Source organism: Anser brachyrhynchus, assembly GCF_964034855.1.
Source record: "Anser brachyrhynchus genome assembly, chromosome: 13".
Classification (NCBI taxonomy): Eukaryota; Metazoa; Chordata; class Aves; order Anseriformes; family Anatidae; genus Anser; species Anser brachyrhynchus.
This window is the reverse complement of record NC_137708.1, coordinates 8,270,478-8,288,689: the sequence shown is the minus strand read 5'-3', so window position 1 is coordinate 8,288,689 and position 18,212 is coordinate 8,270,478. Positions and strand designations below refer to the sequence as shown.

Here is an 18,212-nt window from a genome sequence, read left to right as displayed (position 1 = left end):
TCCATCCCAACCCAGGGTAACTCAAAAGCATAGTTTTGGTACAACTTAAAGCTTGCACCTACTGCCAGTGGCTCTTCCACTATTGCCCAGTGAACCACGATCAGCAATATTACAGATTTGGGCAACGTTTCACCCACAAGACAGTGGCATTGGGCTCAACTCAGGCTATTGCAGCATCCTCCCTGCAGCTCCTGAGACCTGACACAGGCTCAGCTCTTGTTACACATGGAATCACATCATTCTTTTCCTTTTCTTTCTTGTTCCATTTCTCTCCCTCTCCTCCAAACACATTAAGTAGCTTGGAATATTTTGGGCAAATTCATAGTGTTTAGAGTCAAGTCCTTGAACAGGTGATCTCTTTACTATAAAACTAAGTTCTCTGGCTGGATTAGTCCCCAAAGAGTTTAAAAACTAGTATTGAAATGCCTTCCACGCAAGAATATCCACACATGCTTTAATTTGCTTAGCAATGCTGCAAGAGTCAGTGTAACATGAATAAAAAGGCATAACAGTTTATAGAAACAGAACAAAAATTTGCATTACGAGTTTGCATCAGCAAACAAGTAATAAATTTAGACTTTTGAATGATTTGTTACATTTGTCTATTACCCAGACTGATTACAGGAAGGCAAACAGCTATACGGACACCTGAGAAGGTTTGCATGAACACAGTAGATATTGCTTACACAGATCTAGCTGTTGGGAACCGACATGTTCCTAACACTATATATACAGAGGATAAAAAGCCATCCAACATTCTGCAAGCAAATTTACTTTAACTACAGCTTTTGAGTCTCCTCCAAATCTCTGAATTAATGATCACACTACAGAATAGCGCAATAGCTTTCCGCAACAGACATTTAGATTAAATATTATAACTGATCATAGGCAGAGCTGGTAGCCCTGCATATTACAGTTGCCTAATGCTTCTGATCTTTAGACCCTGTTTCTACTTACCTATAATTTTTCCAAGCTCTAACCACAGCAACTTTGTACAACTTGTCTGCCTCAGGCAAATTTTAATTTCAGCCGAAATGGTTCAGCTGCTTCCAAGAACAAGGCAGAGAAGATTTCTTTTCTTTTGCCCACAGTACAAAATCCTGGTGACCTTTTCTTTAAATAGCTGAAGCATTTCCCAAGCTTAGAAACCAAACTTGAATTTTGACAGGATTTTATGAGAGTTTAAACATGAACTTTTCTGTCATAGTTCAGGGGGTATGGTTGAGGTTGTTTTTTTTCCCCTGTATCTCAAACAAACGTATCTAGATCCAATTCACTTGTGCTTTGAGGGGAGTGTGAAAGAAAGTCTGAAATTATTATTGTTTTCAACTTTGAAATCTCCTGCTTTTTAAAAGAGGGCCTGGATTTTTGTGCATTACTATTCCTTTTTGCTAACTTAAGAAAAGTTGAAGTATTTGGAAGTTGGGCACAGCTCCTCCAGATCCTTGCCTTGCCAGCTCCAGAAGTTGAAAGGTTTGGACCGCACAAAGCCAGCATGAGAGAAGGAAGCTGTACCCAGAGCCAAGACCGACATCTTGAATACGTATCGCTACGTGGTGGTTAATGCAGTGTCTTTACTAGGCTCTTTCGGAATTTCAGTTTTTCCATCTGTGGAGCAAACATACTGCTACTCAGTGTTGAACATCATGAAACAGCACAAAACTAAAGGAAAATATTCATACACAATTGAAAATTTAAAGAATTCTGTCCTTCAGCATTATTCGAAAATATTAAGAGCAAGGCATCAAACAGCGAGGAGAAAAAGCGACTCATTAACGGGCAATGTTTGTTCAGTGCCCTTACACAAGGGAAGAAAGCTTGTGGAAAAACACACATTATCCTATAATTAAAGGCTGTATTCTAAAGCACAGGACAGAAATAAATTGAGGTTGCACAGATTGCTTGGTTTGCTCACAACCTTCATAAACTTTTTCAACCTCAATCAAGTTCTTCTGATGTAGTTTTCTGAACGCAATTTCGCGATCTAGCTGTTGGTGTGAGACGAATCTAGGAGGATCAATGTGCATCTGAAGAGGTTACTTTCTGCCAGCTCTGTAACTTCAAGATGCGTTTCAGGATCAAATATTTACTTACCAGTGAGTCTAATTATTTTTCATGCTTATGCCAGTGAAGCATCACAAGGCAGAGAAATAAATGGCTTTCAACCTCTCACCAATTCAAAGACTACCTTCTCATCTGTTGTGAAGCATTTGCTTTCATTTAATACTAGCAATGCAATGCACTTTGCAGTGCATCTTCAAGGTAAGAATCTATGCAACCTAGTAAAAATAATCTTATACTGTCCGTTAGTTCAAGAAGTAGATTCTGAACCACATCCCTTAGAAAGCGAACCCTTTCCCCAAAATGTCAAATGCACTGCTTCTTCTTCGCTGCTAGCAGAACATGACATACAGGGTTACTAATATCATTTTCAGGCCATTATCTAAACAAACAGCCTACAAACAAGACAAGAGGGGAAAAAAGCAGCTTGCTTATCACCCCCAGCTTTAAAGCTGCTGCAAATCCCAGCCCACAAGTGCCACCTCTCCGCAAACATCTGGGCCTCCTTGCCCTTCTGAAAAGCAGACGAGGAAAGCTACTCTGTATGGAAACATACCTTTAACCTTTACAGCTCATTCCCACGGACAATGAAGGCTACATGAGCACAAGTACTCTACAAAGCAGACCTTCCCCCTCTCTCAAGACTATCCATTTAAATGCAGGCACTTCTTAATTTATTACAACGCTGTATCACACGACTTGCAATAAGCGCATGACCTCCTGGTCACTGCATTATGCGCTCTCCCCCGGGTGCCAGTCAGTGCATGAGGGATACATCTCAGCACCATTTTAGGTTCCGGCCCCAGCGAGGAGCTGCCATAGGAATGCAGCACAGCTGGGCAGATGTGAGCCTACAAAAAAGCAGGGTTCCTGGGCTGTTCATATATGCACCAAAGGCCTGCAAAGCCCCGCAGCGTTCAGTCACCAGCACGTACCACAGCAACACCCCTCCAGCCTGGAGGCCAGCTGTCCTCATCCTGTTGTTCCCCTGGTTTCTACAGCCCAACACAGCCACCAAGCAGCCATACCACCGTTCTGCAGGACCACAGGCAAGTACGACCATCCTGTCCCCTAAACTCACCTCGGATCAGCGCACTGTCTGATCCTGGGGACAGCCACCATTCACTCCCACAAGTATTGTTCATTTTAAACACAGCATCCACGGCAGTGGTTTTGGTTCATCACCATGCTCTTCACAGGACACTCAGCAGAAGGCCACCACCCAGCACTGGGCTCTTGCTGGCCTCTTAGAGGAAAAAGAGATAGCACGCATCCTCAACATTTCCTACTGATGCACTAATAGTGGGAGCCAACTCCTCCTTACAACAAACAATTATAAAAGGTATCATGCAAGAGATTTAGTATTTTCCTGGTCATTTGTTTCTTTAGATAATACTTTTTTTGTTTTGTTTTGTTTTTTAAGTATTTTCTACTTAAGAAAATGCTCAACTGCAGGACCGTTCACAAGCTGTATGTCCTAGCCCCTCTTCTATGGAGCTGAGGGAAGCAACGCATTACACCACAAATAAAAATCCTGCTCAGGCCATCGCAAAGACCTCCATCTAGTTCTCACTAAGTACATAATAATTCCCAAAGGTTTCATAACAAGGTCAATCCCAGCTGTGCAGCCGGACATCAGAGACCGAGCACTCCCTTGACAAACAATGGCATAAATAATCTTAAAAGCCTCATCCAGAAGGAAGCTGAGCACCTAAATTAGCCAGTGAAGAATCTGATGGCAGAAATGGTAATTCTTACCCTGCCATGATCTGTGCTGGCATAGTGTTTTCTTCCATTTGTAGTAGTATTTGGAATTTATGAGGCAATATTTAAGAACAGTTGATAGACCACCATCACAGGAGACTGAGGCAGACTGAAATAATCTTATAATTAAAGGGCAGTAAAAGGATGCATGTCATTTCTATAATTCCTCAGAAATTCAGTAGCAATTTGATTTTATTTTTTTATGAGATAGATTCACGAGAATGTGTTGACCTGATTGGCTTAAACTAAAAGGAAAGGAAAAAATGTGAAAACTAATCTCCTCACATGGATTACTAGGTCTATTTGATTTCCTTTCCCTAAAAAAAGGAACATCATTTTTCATTGCAATCATAATAGGAATTTGACCAATACAAATATGCTATATTACTACAATCTATTACTCACCAATTCCTTCAAAAAAAAGTAAATTCCAAAGCCATGAGTTGTAATCCTAGATGGAGCCTTACTGTTCTCTACTGCTTTTAAAATTGCTTTTTTATGACACTCAATCATAGATTTTCTGACTTAAAGTTAACAAATTTGGGAAGAGCTAATCAGCAACAGAATTCATTTACAATTGATCCACACTGCTGTTTGTTTTCCCTCTGAGATGAGGTTTGGATTTTTAACCTTCACTTTCTAACCAGACTTGTGATCCCGCCCCCCCCCCCCCCCAGCACAAATTTGGATCTTTTTTTCCATTTTTTTTGTTGTTGTTGTTTTTGTTTTTAATATTAAATATGCAGTGCTTCTTACATTTCACCTGTCAGAAAAGATGCATTGATTCACAGGTGCATCTTCATGGAAACGCATTTGCATTCACATGGCAGTTGTCACTCATCCTCTGTGCAGCACCAACTGCCACACACAAGCCCAGCTGTCCAGCTCACAGCACAATGCTCACCCACCATTGTTACATGGCAAAAATATGCCCAAACCAGCATCACACCAAAAACATGCAGAGAATGCAAGCTGGTGTGCAAACTGCTGCAGCTACAGACTCGGTCTAACCATTGCTAGATCCAGAACAAGAAGTTATTTAGATCAATGCATAACTATATCCTCAAGTATTTTCCTGTGCCTTTTTAGCATAAGATTTGAGCATGCCAAGACACTGCCATCCTGCCAACATCAATTCCAGGCACTATAGCTGTGGGGGGAAGAGTAAGGACAAAAAAGGGAAGGGAAAGGAAAAGCCATTTCACCATACTGTTCACTGATCTCTGTTTGTTGTAGTTTTGAACCGATCTACAGCGCAAAACAGCTGAAAACACTTTGGGCATGCTGCAACCAGCTCCTTAATTCATAGTGGAGCAACTGGAATTGATTTTTACTCCAGTCTTCAATCCATACAATGACATCAGCACATAGGTAGCACAGAAGCTGCTATCAGCTACAGTGTCATTAAGATTTTTGCATCAAGATTGTGAGGGAAAAAAACTGTTAGGCCTATGCTTATCAGAAAGCTAGAAGGGTTTCATCTTTTTACTGGCTTTAAGAAAAAAAAAAAAAAAAGCCTACCACAAAGAACACAACAGACCTAGACAGTAACTATTACATTGCTGTTTTCTGCAGGGAGGATGCACCAGTGAGGGCTGTGGAGACAAAGCCCTCCCTAATAACAGGGTCCCGGCATAGCTTTAGGGATCCAGTCCTTTGGCAGGAAGATCAAACTCCGCTTCAGAGCAAAGAAAGAACTTGCACCTTGGCTCTTCTTGTTTGTGCCCATCAGTTAAGAAAGCCATCAACCCTGGGAAGCTGTCATGTCAAACTGGAAGGATGTCACCTAGCTGCACTATCAGAGACCCCATCGCCATGCTGCAACGATGCACAGGTGAGCACACGGACTGTTACCGAGCTCAGCCAACACCAAAGCAGAGATGCACTCGCAGCACAGAGCTGCCTGTGACCCCACAACAGCAGGGAAAGGCACAGCACCTGCCCGGACCACAGCCGTGCTGAAAGCCTCCAGCAAACTGATCGCATACACCAAATGCAGCTGCTGGTCACCAGCACAGGAGATAACGCTGTTCCTGCTGCTGCCACGCAACGCCACTCTCCCCCTCGCCTTGCTGTAAGACCCAGCCCTGCTGCAGGGAAACAGAGGTTTAAGGGTGTCCTGGAAGCCATATAAGCCTTGGTCAGTGTTTAGGAAGTACGGGAGCCACACAGAGACCACAGCTGAGTTCCCAGAAACCCTGAAACATTCAGCCATGACAAAGATTCCCAGGTTCCCAACAGCTTGTGTAAACAAGTTTACAGAAAGGGGAGCTGCAGTGTGCCTTTAGCAGCCTAAAAATGAAGAATTTCAGCCCTGTTAGGCAAGCCTTTTCCTATGCATACACCCCAGGGCTTTCTCCCAGTCAGAACATTCCCAGCCCTGTTGGTACAACCAGGCTTCCTTGAGGTCACAGCTGACTTGTGTGGGAATCTGCCCAAACCCTCTACATAGTTAAAAAATATGAATAATGAAAAAATGGGGCTGGAGACTCTTACTCTTCCAGCAACTCCAAGATGCAGTATTTTTAGAGGGAGACGAGAGACAGGCCCCCTCCTGCTGCGCACAGAAATTTCTACCAAACAAAACTCAATGCACAAACAATGTGGTCATCCCCTAACACCCACAGATCTGAGGCTGAAATTTCATTTTAAGAGGAAAACAAGAAGTTTTAAACACAGCTCAGATCACCACACTTGCCAGGCAATCATACTGCTCAGGCTTGTATCTCTCAAATGCTACCTAAGTAGTCACCCTTGCTGTATGAATCTGTAAAGCTTCCACTCCAGAGAAAAGCAGAGCTCTTGGTGGAGCAGGAAAAGGACCACCACAGGGACAACACCTCTCCGAGGCACACCAAGTATCCACCAACACCCCATAAAACAACAGAAGATCCAGGAAGCTGCCAAAACAAAACCTACCTCGGAAAGAAACAACGTCCGTGCAGTGAGCAACAAGGTCACCCAGGGCAATGGTGCTGCACCACACAGTACAGACACCTCCACTCCGAGTGTAACTGGAAGGAAGGGGGTTTCTAGGTAACATCTGCCCCAGACACACTGGTCTGAACTGGATGCAAAGCCAGGGATACCTCTGCTGTTCATGCTAGATGTGCCTGCTTCATTTTCTAATGAGCAGAGCTTACTATGAGTCTGTCACACTCACTCTTTTCTTTTGCTGCTCTTTGATATTGGGAAGAGTACAGAAAGGTATGCCTCTTCTGTACTGAAGGAATAAAGCCAATTTCAAACTATTAGAGTCAAGTAGAGCAAGATCAGACTAAAACACTCCTGTGATTTCAGAACTTCTGAAGGTAAAGTCCAGAGCTTGAAAACTGGATTGTCTGTGCCTCCAGTGCATCCAAAAATTACACAGGCTTCTCCAGTCCAAATAACCCAGGGGACACTGCTGGCTACATACACTCATGTAGAAAGCTCTCATCTGCCCCATTTGAACAGTCTGCTGGTTTTCTTTTTTTTTTAAAAAAAAAACACACAGATTAATATACTTTCATAGTAAAATGAAAGATTATAAATCGCTAAAATTGATTTCACATCAGTGGTAAAGTCAAAGTGAGTAACACACCTGAGGTGACCCACTTTGCTAGAGGGAACGTGAAACCGCAGCGTATTGACAGTTTAATTGGCTCAGCAAGAGTTCATTTCCCTCAGATGAAATGCGCCATTGGCCGTTTTATCATTATATCTTATTGCTCCGTTAAAAGTAAAGTAGATGACAATCTAGCAAAACGTTCTCTTTACAGAGACAGTCCCCTGCCTTTATTGCTGGGTGCAGGCTTCTTCCCCCCTTCCGTCCCCAGAGTTTGCATTTTAAATGCTTTGTGCAGCGAGAACGCCTCTATTTATGCCTTCAGGCCACGACATGGAAGATACCGGTGTGCCCATTTCTGTACTGGAATTACCAAGGGGAATAGATGACAATGGCACCAAGCAGCCCTACAAATACCACGTTCAAGGGTAACACAGCGCTTGAAGACGTAATTTGACTACTTCATATCATTAGGAAGCATTTTGAGAATGCTAGTACTTGAACTGTCAGGAGAACTCCCAGCTCAAAGCGTAATTAGAGAAGACAGCCCACCTTGTAGAAGCAGAAGGCTCAAAGGAACACACGAGCCCTCTCCGGTTATCTCACAACTCACGCTCCTCCAGGGTGGCACAGACAGAGGATCACGTTTTGCAGCAGATGAGACAGGGTAGCACTACAGCACTGCGCAGCGCAGAAGCACATGAGAGAAGGGATACAGATGCAGAGTTGCGGGGGACACTGCAGGGACCTGGCGGCCAAGGCCACGCTTCCCCTGCAAAGATCCCGGCCAGATGCCTCCTTATGCCTTGGCAAGGGTCCCCTCCCCGAGGGCAGGTCTCCTGTCACACTGCAGTTTGTCATACGAGCAGAGCATCAACCCCAAAGCACAGGTTTGATTTAGGAAAGGAAGAAAAAAAAATCACAAATTCCCTACAGTTGTACACTTTGCAAGAGGGCCAGATCTCCTATGGAAGCAGAGCACCACAAACAAGAGGATCTGCCCACCCAAGGAGCAGCCCCAAGGTGGGCAATGCCTCCCCTCCATCAGAAGAAGATGAGCACCATCCCCTTGCACAGCAGAAAAGCAGCAGCAGAGCTGGCAGAGGACAGTTCCCCAGCAGCAGAATAAAGGCCCACAGGTATCCAGGAATTCCCACAAAAACCCTATATTGGGGACCCCCAAGCCCAGACACTGAGTGCCAAGAATTACTAAAGCAGCACGTAGGCAATTATGAAGAGCCCCCGTTAACCTCCAAGCCTCATTTCACTGACGAGAGGAAGAGTGTCAGCAGTATTTAATTGCAGGGGAATTAAAGAGAGGCAGGACATGGGAAAGGTATCTCATACCACATGCAACTGCCCAGGTCCTCCACGGGCTGCACCCTTCCAGTCACATCTCAGGCTCCAACACCAACGAGCTCCTCATGGGAGCAGCCCCCACCCAGCACACCCAGAGCCAGCAAGCTGTGCACCAATGCCGTGGTGGTATTTAACTCCAGATAGCGAGAGGAAAAAAAAAAAAAAAAACAAAAGCAAAAACAAGCATCTCTCAAAATCTCCCTTCCCGGTACTGTGTGCTGTCATGCAATACTTCCAAACCCATGGTTTATGCGGCTCAGGAGGGCAGTTTCATGCCCTAACTCCTGGATGATGGATTTTACAATTTGTTAAAGAAACTCATCAATCCTCAGCAGTCATTTTTAATGCCCAGAGCCTCCACAAACTTCTGCATTTTGCTGATCCCCTAATTTCAAATCATTTGAAACTGCTGTTACTATTACTGCTCTGCTCCTAAAGCTAAGCATTATAGCACACTTCAGACTTCTAGCTTTGTATGCTAGTGTAATAAACAGATTAACTGTGATTTATGAACAATAAGTTCTGGTTATCTGAAAGGAAACATTACCTCCATAGACCAATACTGACAACTGGAGATCTCATTATGCAGACAGCTCTTTCCTCTTTCCACCTACCTGTAATCATCGGTTTAGAACACAGTTATCAACCAGGGAAACATATCACCATAGTTTTCCACTACAAACTTTGGGCTTCCAAAGCATCTGGCAGGAACCGCTGCCAATGGCACAATATTGTCCTGAACTGACCCAGTGAGACTATTTCTATTTTAAATGAACGTTAACAAATTTTTTTTAAAACACTGCACAACAAATCAAGAGATTTTTCAAAGAGTAGAAACGCTACGGTGGAGATGCGAAGCAGGATGCATCGAGACTTCAGTTTGCAGAGGACTGAACAGGAATTATCGTGTGGTACAGAGATCTGTTTGTAATTCTTATTGACTCAAAGTCCAATTACAGTTTTAATATTCTCTCACAAAGATGAATTGATTCAAGTCCACTCTAAAACGTCACCTTACTATTTTACAGGCCCACAAGCAAAAGTTAGCATTTTCACGTGCACTTTTCACAACACACCTGCAGCTATTGAGCTGACCACCCACTAACATCACATTTGACTAAGAATCTTTTTTTACTTTTATTAAATTATTCCAAATAAGACAAAAGCTCTGCTGAGCAGCAGTGGTACCAGTGGATCTTTCCAGGCGATTAACGTGCAATAGCTCCCACCACATAGCCGGTCTCTTCTCACCTAATTGATGCTGCACGCATCCTGGATTTACAAGTACAAGGCATAATTAGTAAAGATAAAAGTTGCTATATACTTAAACCTCTTTAATAGAAGAAAAGAAATCTCAGCTCCCTCACCTTGACTCTAAAGTAGTAACAGCAGCTTGTGAAAAATGAAAAGCCTTGAAGGATTCGGAATAAGAAACTTGGAGAGACAATCGCTGATCTTTTATCTTCCAGACTTCAAGCAGAATCAAGTTCTTCAAAGAAAACCCAATAAAGCCCAGACATTTTCATCATAACAAAATAAATAATTCAGTCATACTTTAGAGAACTCCGACATTAGGATTGGCTATTTGATATATTTGTGGTTTAGGTGCCTCTAAACTGATTAAAGATAACCTGATAGAAGCTTGCAATGTCAGAATTGCCTTCATTCCTGACAGATATGAATGGATAGTGTAAATAACTATAAATAACCAAAATGGCTGCATTTATGCCTAATGGAGAATTTACAGCCTTCAGAGCTGCCTGGTAGGACTAAGAATTACAGCTCTGCCTTTATCCTCCTGCAGCACAAGAGGGGAGATGAATCGAAGTCCTCCTCACACCAGCTGCTCTGCCAGAACCACTGAGGGCTCAGCTCCCGAGGAGGAAAAAAAAAAAAAAAAAAGATTCTCCTATGAATAAGAGAATACCATACAAATACCGGAAGGTTTACCCATAGTGATTTGAGCAGTTTTCCTAGAAACTACTCTGAAACAGGCATCCCAAAAGCCCCTCAAATCTCCGTAGCCCCTGCAAGTTCTCCTTGGGTATCCAGCAGAGCTCTGTTTGGATTCCAGCTCCCATTTTCAGAGGGTTACATACCATCATCTTTGATAGGGAACAGAGCAAGTCTAAAGACTGCAAGCTTTCACCAAGGGGGATTCAACCGCAGTATCCTGGCTAATTTCCAGCCCAGGTAATTACACCCCCACGACCCCAGGTTCCCCGGCAGCCCACACACTGCCCCAGCAGCTCTGCAGCCCCACGGCACGGAGCTGGGAGCTGCCACGTGCTGCCCCACAGGAGCTATTTCAGAAGGGGGTGGAAGCAAGCCCTGCACCCACACAAGCAGCAGGGAGGCTAGATTCAGAGTCCGAAACAGGCATGCATGTGGGGTATGCCAGGATTTACACCACTGCTACCCCGCTGGCTCCAGCAACCTCACGATCACCTTAAGGAGACGGCAGAGCAGGCACCAACACGCTCTGACAACCCAGAGTTTGCACCATGCAGACAGGCCACTCCAGTATCTGACTAGCACCAACAGAAGAGGCTGCAGAAGGACAACATGAGATCCTGCTGGTAGCTTATTTAAGCAATCGTTTAAAATAACGAAAGCAACGTTCCCCATGAGCACGCTGCATTACTCCCACGGAAGCAGTCCCTAGAAATAGGAGCGCTAACTGCTGTGTGTCACGCTTACTGGATGGGGGAGATTACCTGCAAGTCCTACACAAAGCAATGGGTGCAGACGCTCCTCTTCCCCAGGGAGTCCTTCTGTGCTTAATAGCGCTGCAGTCTCTACCTTCTTCAAAGAGTACTTTTTCCCTTGGACAAAGAGCTGGGAGGAGTATATTAAGAAAGCTGCATTTGAGCAGCTGATATAGCTTTAATTTTCTGTTAACTATAGTGCAATAGCGTCAATACGCAGGATGAGAATTCAAGTGACCACTCTAAAGAAAATTCCCAAACTTAGAAAGTCAGTAGTATTTAGGGCTTTTTTTTGTCATTTTAATCATAAAATGGTGGCAGAGCCATAAATCCCTCCTCACTGAAAAGCCAAGATCTGAAGTCAGAGGATGTGGGAGAAAAGAATATTGTGGCACGGCTCTCGCTGTTTGCCACAGCAAGTTTGTAGCATTGACTCCCTAATTAGTCGGGATGAGAACCCCGGAGCAACACTAAATGTCACTTTCAGAAAGTGATAAGAGCAAGTTCTGAGCTGATGCAGTTCAGCTGTAGCTGCCATCAGCTGAGACCCTGAGCTGGGAAGCATGCACACATGCAAAGAGCAGCATGGTAACACTGCATGAAAGCGAGAAAAAAACCTGCCCGCAGAGAAATCCTAGAGTAAGATTTAACTGCAGTCAAGGCAGCTACAATCAATTTTAACACTGTCAAACTCAGCAAGTTTCCAAAGGATTAAATCACTACGTAAATCATCTTCATAATTTTAAAAAATGCCTGTAAGATAAGACCAGGCGCTAATTGTACCATTTAAATTTAGTGAAGGAAAGGTTTTTTGTTGGGATTTTTTCCTTCTTAACTGCAATAAAGAGGAAGCCCAAGGGTCTAAAACTAATAATCTAATAAACTTTGCTAAGTGAACATTGTAACAGATAGGCCTGGATGAGATTTTCAGTAAATGCCAGACAATTTCCCTTGATCTTTATCAACAGAGATGCAGCTCTAGCTCCAGCAGGAAGAAATTAAATTTAGTGCAAAATAATAACATCTGGGTGAGATTTTGTTTGTCAGACTAGCAGTCCCTTTAGATACTAGGCTAAAAATATTAAAAGGAACTCTGAAGGGTTTTACGTTTGTGTTTTTAATATGAGTGGCTGGGATAGGTTTCCATACCAACATATTACTCTGCTCTAGATAGCGGTGCCATTACCCATCCTGGGCGCAGGACGATCCCCCTGCAGACGCTGGGGTCCGACGCTCCACAGGACACGCCAAGAGCTTTCTCCCTGCCAGAGCAGAGCCGAGAGAGGTGGCACGGCTTTGAGCTATCCCATTCTTTGGGATGCATCCCAAGTCCTGAAGTCACAGGACAGGCACGGGTCTGTCCCAAACGTCAAGCAGAGCCACCACCTGGGAGCGAGACGCACAGGAGATGCTTGAGGGCCCTAGGGGCTCACAAATGCCTCTTTCCTGATTGCTCCAGCATCCCCCCCATTGCTGAAAATGGTCCTGCACAGCCCAAGACATCATGCAACCCCTGCTGGGCAAGTACAAAAGGATGTTTTCTAACCTGCAACCTGGTGTTCTTGACACCCACCTTGGCAAAGTGGGAGAAAGCAAAGAGCACATGGGCAGAAGTCTCCTGTCACCTCCTGCCGCATTGCCAGGTCCCTTAGCAATGTCCTAAGACCCATCCAATGCCATGAGCAGTGCCACGAAACATGAAATGTGACTGCCATACGTTGGGCCCAAAATATTTCTAAAGCTGAAACAGCCTCTGGCATAGCTGTCAAAGTACAAACAAGCAGCAAAAGATTGACCTGTAAAAAAAGAAAGCATTCTACAGACTTCAAGCCTCTACATTTAAAAGACAAAAGTACTTAATTGTAAGAGCCTAATGAATTGTCCCTTTCCAAATCCAAGACATTTGATACGATGTAATTGAAGTGAGCACAAGGGTTACAGTTAGAAATTCTTCTTCTACAATGGAATTACAAAATGTATTTTTATTAGTCATGATCTTCTTATTAGCAGAAGCGGTCAGAAATTCTTCAATTAAATGCTTTTTCCCCAACCCCACCAAAAAGAATGGCAATTCAGCAAAACAAGGCTTTTCAGATTAACATCAGCTCCAAAGCCCCTGCACAGGAACAGGGCTTTCATGGCCAGGAATCACAGTAAATAATAATAAAAATCAGAGCAAGGGATTCAACTCTCTTAAAACGAAGCAGAAGGTGCAGAGCAACAGCACAACCTATGTAACACAGAGTATCATTCTTATACAAAAATTGCAGTGTATGTCAAATGGTAGGGGAGGAGGTAGAGGCTTTCTATTCCAGACAACTTACTCCCTATTTCTGAAACTAGTCTACATTTCCAGTGCCTAGGAAACCAATCTCTCATTAGTTTTACCCCATTCTGTTTAGCAGAATTGAAATTTAATAGCCATTGCATTAAAAAGAACTGAAAAAAAAAATGCTGTTACCTCCTCAGCAATTTATTTGATCTTATGTTGAAAGAGAAACAACACAACAGACTGCACCAGTCAGTTGTGGACCAGAACAGAGCTTTGCCATGATCCCACAGACTTCAACAGGCTTCGGGTCTTGCTGTTAGTGAGGTATGAATAAAAATAAGTCAGACTATCCTACAAAAATATCAGCATGAAGGAAGAAACAGTTGATTGCTTGTGCCTTTTTTTAAATATAGGCAAAAATGCCATTAATATAGAGTGATGGAATCCCAATAGGAGAGCACTCAACAAACAAGCAATCATTTTACTGCACATTAACCATGGGTGGAATAAGTTTTGCTTGCGTAAAGGCCATAAAAATGATTACAGATTTAAGTAATACAAACTGGCGTGTATCCAGGATAGAAAATATTTGTTAAAGGTCAGTTTTGCTAAAAAGACAATACATCACCTTATTGTTAGGACAGGACAGGTGCTACTATATAACATGGCGTGAGGTTACCAAGTGCTTAAACAGCCCACGTCAAACACAACAAACCATACTTGTGAACATGGCAATCTCTTCCCCTTCACATGAAATAACCAACTTTTTTTTTTTGTCACAGAGACCAATTAAAAAATACACAAAGTTTAGATGCTTACCAGGCGTTACACTGGGGTTACAACCAGATGACATTACTGCAACATGGTAGAACCTGCAACTGCCAGAATCCCGCAAGATGGTACTTGTGCAGATTGTTTCATTCTTGTAGAAGCGTGTTTCCATTTATTTTTAAGGTTGCACATGAAGTGGCTTGGTCTTTAGTTTTACACTTGCTGTTTCAACTACAGGAATATTTAGGACAAGCTCTGTGGAGCTGCCATACACCAAAACAGGTGTATTATTTATTGATAAACACAAGCTCTGTCATGTGCAGCAATGCCCACGCCACAGCTTTGTCTTTTCAGAGGGGAAGAGGGTGGGTATACCTACACGGGACAGACCTCCAACAGCACTGCCACTGCCCCCCTACAGCAGCCCCTAGCAGAGAGAGAACCCAAACATCTCTCTCACGGTGAAAGCGCTCCAAAACCACACTGCGAGTGGTGTTACCTCTGCCTGGAGGATGTGGCTCGGGATACAGGACAGAGGAAACAGGCAGCGTGCACAAACCTTGGGAAAGGTGGAAGAGGAGCACAGGACATGCTCCCAATAAGTCAGTGGACTGCAACCAAGAGCAAAGCCTTTCACAGGCAGTAGCTTTGGCTCTGGGCTAGTGCTCAGCCACGTGCCTGGGGATCCAAGCAGGCACAAGCAAGAAGGGCTCTGGAACAAACCTCATGCAGCACATAACCAAAATACAAATCTGTCTTTCCTTATAAGATGAGAAAAGCAAATCATTCCTGAAGATGAGGAAGAGATTTTTTTTTTTTTTTTTACATATAAGTATGCATAATATATATACGAAAAATAAAAGTGAAGGGAAGACTTTCAGCCACGTGGGCTTCTGATTGCCAAGTGCTCAGGAAGAGGAGCAGAACTACCTTCTCCTTCTGCGTGTCTGGACCACCCTCCAGCACTCACCTTGGAAGATGGCAGCATTCTGGATGACAAGGAATTTCAGCTCCATGCTGGCAGACTGCAGGAGCTGCTCCATGTTCAGACGGGCCGCTGCCTGGTACTTCTCTTCCATCTTCCTCGAGCAGCACGTGGAGCCCTTTGGGATACATACTTGCAGGTCTGATCCTAGGGACACAAACAGGAGTAGAGAACTTGCATGAGGAGGTAGAATTGCTGCAAGCACGGAGGAAACCTACTCCATGCGTTGGTATCACTGCAATTACTGTTTGGGCAAATGGATGACATTTCTGGAATTTGTCCTGAGCAAGCAGCTCAGCCAAAGGAGAGGACTGATAAGGGAGAGCCAGGATTGCTGAGCAATAGCCCCCGAGAGCTCGTTGCACACGCATGCCAACGCGATGCTTGCTTTAACTCCCATGCACTCCATCCACAGATGTGCTGGTGCTGAGCCGGGCGATACAGAGCATCGCCCTGCTGCCTCCCACGTGCCCGGTAGTGCATTTGGTAAGGAGCTGCAGGCAGCCAGAAGAGATGGTGTGGTAGATGGAAAAATGGACCAGGGTTTGAAGCTGTGGATTACAACGAATAGAGCAACACATGTAGCCCAACATACAGGCTGTGCTTGTAATTTGCACAGAGACTTTAAACAACTAGCTTAAGACAAGTAACTGTATTATTTCCCTGTGATCTCCACCCTTTTGCATGCACAGCGCTGCTAGTAACAATAGGGAGCCACAAGAATAATGATTTGCTTTGCTTTTTTTAGTAGAGACTTTTAAGGTGTATGCAGCTGAGTCCTCTCGCCAGTTCCAATCCTTCCTCCACTGCAGAAGGCAAAGCCCAAGGCTCACCGCTTCACTTTTCCCAGTCCCAGTGCAGAGGGACAGACCCCGAGGCAGACGCTGAGCCCTGCAACAGGCAGACGTGCAACTGCACGGCCATATGGGCAGCTCCTCTGTCCAGCAACCAGCACTGAACAAGAGCAAGAGGACCTTCGCTTGCTCTTGCATCTCAAGCTGTGCTTCAAAGTACTGGTCAGCAGTGTTAACCCTTGGTTTTTGACATTCCCAAAAGCCTTCCCAAAGCTGTCACTCCTGGAGGCAGGAAGAAAGATTAGCTTACATTTCAGGAAGAGTTGCTGCCTAATAGGTCATAAATAACATCTAGGGAAAAAAAAAAATCATCCTTTTGGTTCAGACACCAAGAGAAGGTGAAGCAGGTGAGCTGTAAGAGCAGCAACAAAAAGTCACATTCTCAATCAACTTTCGGTAGTAAACTGTGGTCCTGCAAACACAAACAGGGCAGCAAGCACATACCAGAGCAAATAGCCCTCATTGTGCAAAACGCATTTAATTTGATGATGCTATTATAAAGCCAGACAGTAAGCAAAAACACCATTAAAACACCAAGACACAACTATCTAGGGCCAGATAGCAGCAAGAACCTTTCATTTCACAGTCATTGCCACCTAAATTGTAGCATGCTCCAGGCATATCAGAGCAGCTCCCCGTTAGGCTCAGCACTGCCCAAAAATGGGGTTAGGAAACCATCCCCAAACCAAGTGACAGACAGCCCAGATGGGGCCGAATGCTCCATGCATGCCTCAGCTCTTGGTCTGTCCTCCCCATTGCTACAGACTTTCTTCCTTAATAGAAGGCAGTTGAGCAAGTTCAGCAATTTACATCTTCGCTCTGGGAGGATTATGCATCCTTCCAGGTTTCCTTCTCCTTCCTACCTTAAGAGTCTTTTACCACATTCTCTCTAATTACTATAAAGTGTCAAAAGTCACTTTTCTAAGTGTACTTTAGAAGAACAGAATTAATATTAATGTCAGTTCAATCGTGTACCTCCTGAAGAAGTCATGCACAGTGCCAAGGGAAAACCAGCTGTCAGGGCTCACAGCAGAAACCCTCCTCCCTCTAGCCCCCATTCCTTCCTGTAACACAGTCTGGTGGAGGGGGGAGAAAAAAAAAAAAAAGGAAAAAACACATGAAACTCTTCATCTGGAACATGCATTTCACATGTGGAAAGGAGCTTACAAGGACCAACACAAGTCCTGCAGCTGCTGCAAAACAGTGCATGGCAAAGGGGCAGAAGGATGCTGTAACCACACTGGGAGCCTCAACACCATCCCTACCACTGCCTCAGTCACCCCTTCTGCAAAATGGGGCGCACAGCATGAATGTCTTGATAAAGCCCTTGCACAGAGACAGTGCTGCAGACATCCAGAGACCAAGTCTCATCGGTTTGAGCTAACCTGCTCAAAAGGAGCATGGTGACAGGTATTTCCCACACTGAAAAAATAACAGAGCCCATGAAATCATGTGGCAGCAAGACACTGCATTAATGAAAGAAGTGGTTATATAACAGCAAGTTAAAGAGGTATTTTAAAACCAAATCTGAGTTAATTTACACCGCAAAAAGGCTTAGCATGGTTCCTTTAACACTACAATACAGCCATGAATTTCTTGTTAATATGAAGCTTATTTCCTCCTACATTCATTATATTAGGACACATTTCAAATTTTAAAAAAAAAAAGCTTTCCATGATTAATGGAAATACCAATATAGAAAATCAGAGTTGGCAATTAAGAGATCTGTGCAAGCGAGAGCCAGGGATAGGAAGCAGCAAGGTCACCTACTCATCACCCATCCTTCTTTTTAGCAATTAAGCCAGTTTCTCCCCTTAAATGGATTTTTATTTCTGTGAAGTAAGTAAAGAGACAGACACATGCTGTAGCAGAGCAATCACGGAGGAGGAGG

At 44.0% G+C, this 18,212-nt stretch overlaps 1 protein-coding gene across 4 annotated transcripts in view; it reads right to left on the bottom strand.

Annotated features, from left to right (window-relative positions):
• Positions 1 to 18,212, bottom strand: part of GPC3 (glypican 3) — a 149,247-nt gene that overhangs the window by 125,182 nt on the left and 5,853 nt on the right. For all 4 annotated transcript variants that reach the window (XM_080553709.1, XM_080553710.1, XM_080553711.1 and 1 more), the window contains exon 2: positions 15,453 to 15,614. In XM_080553709.1, coding sequence (XP_080409835.1) covers positions 15,453 to 15,614 — 162 coding nt within the window. The remainder of the gene's footprint in view (positions 1 to 15,452; positions 15,615 to 18,212) is intronic.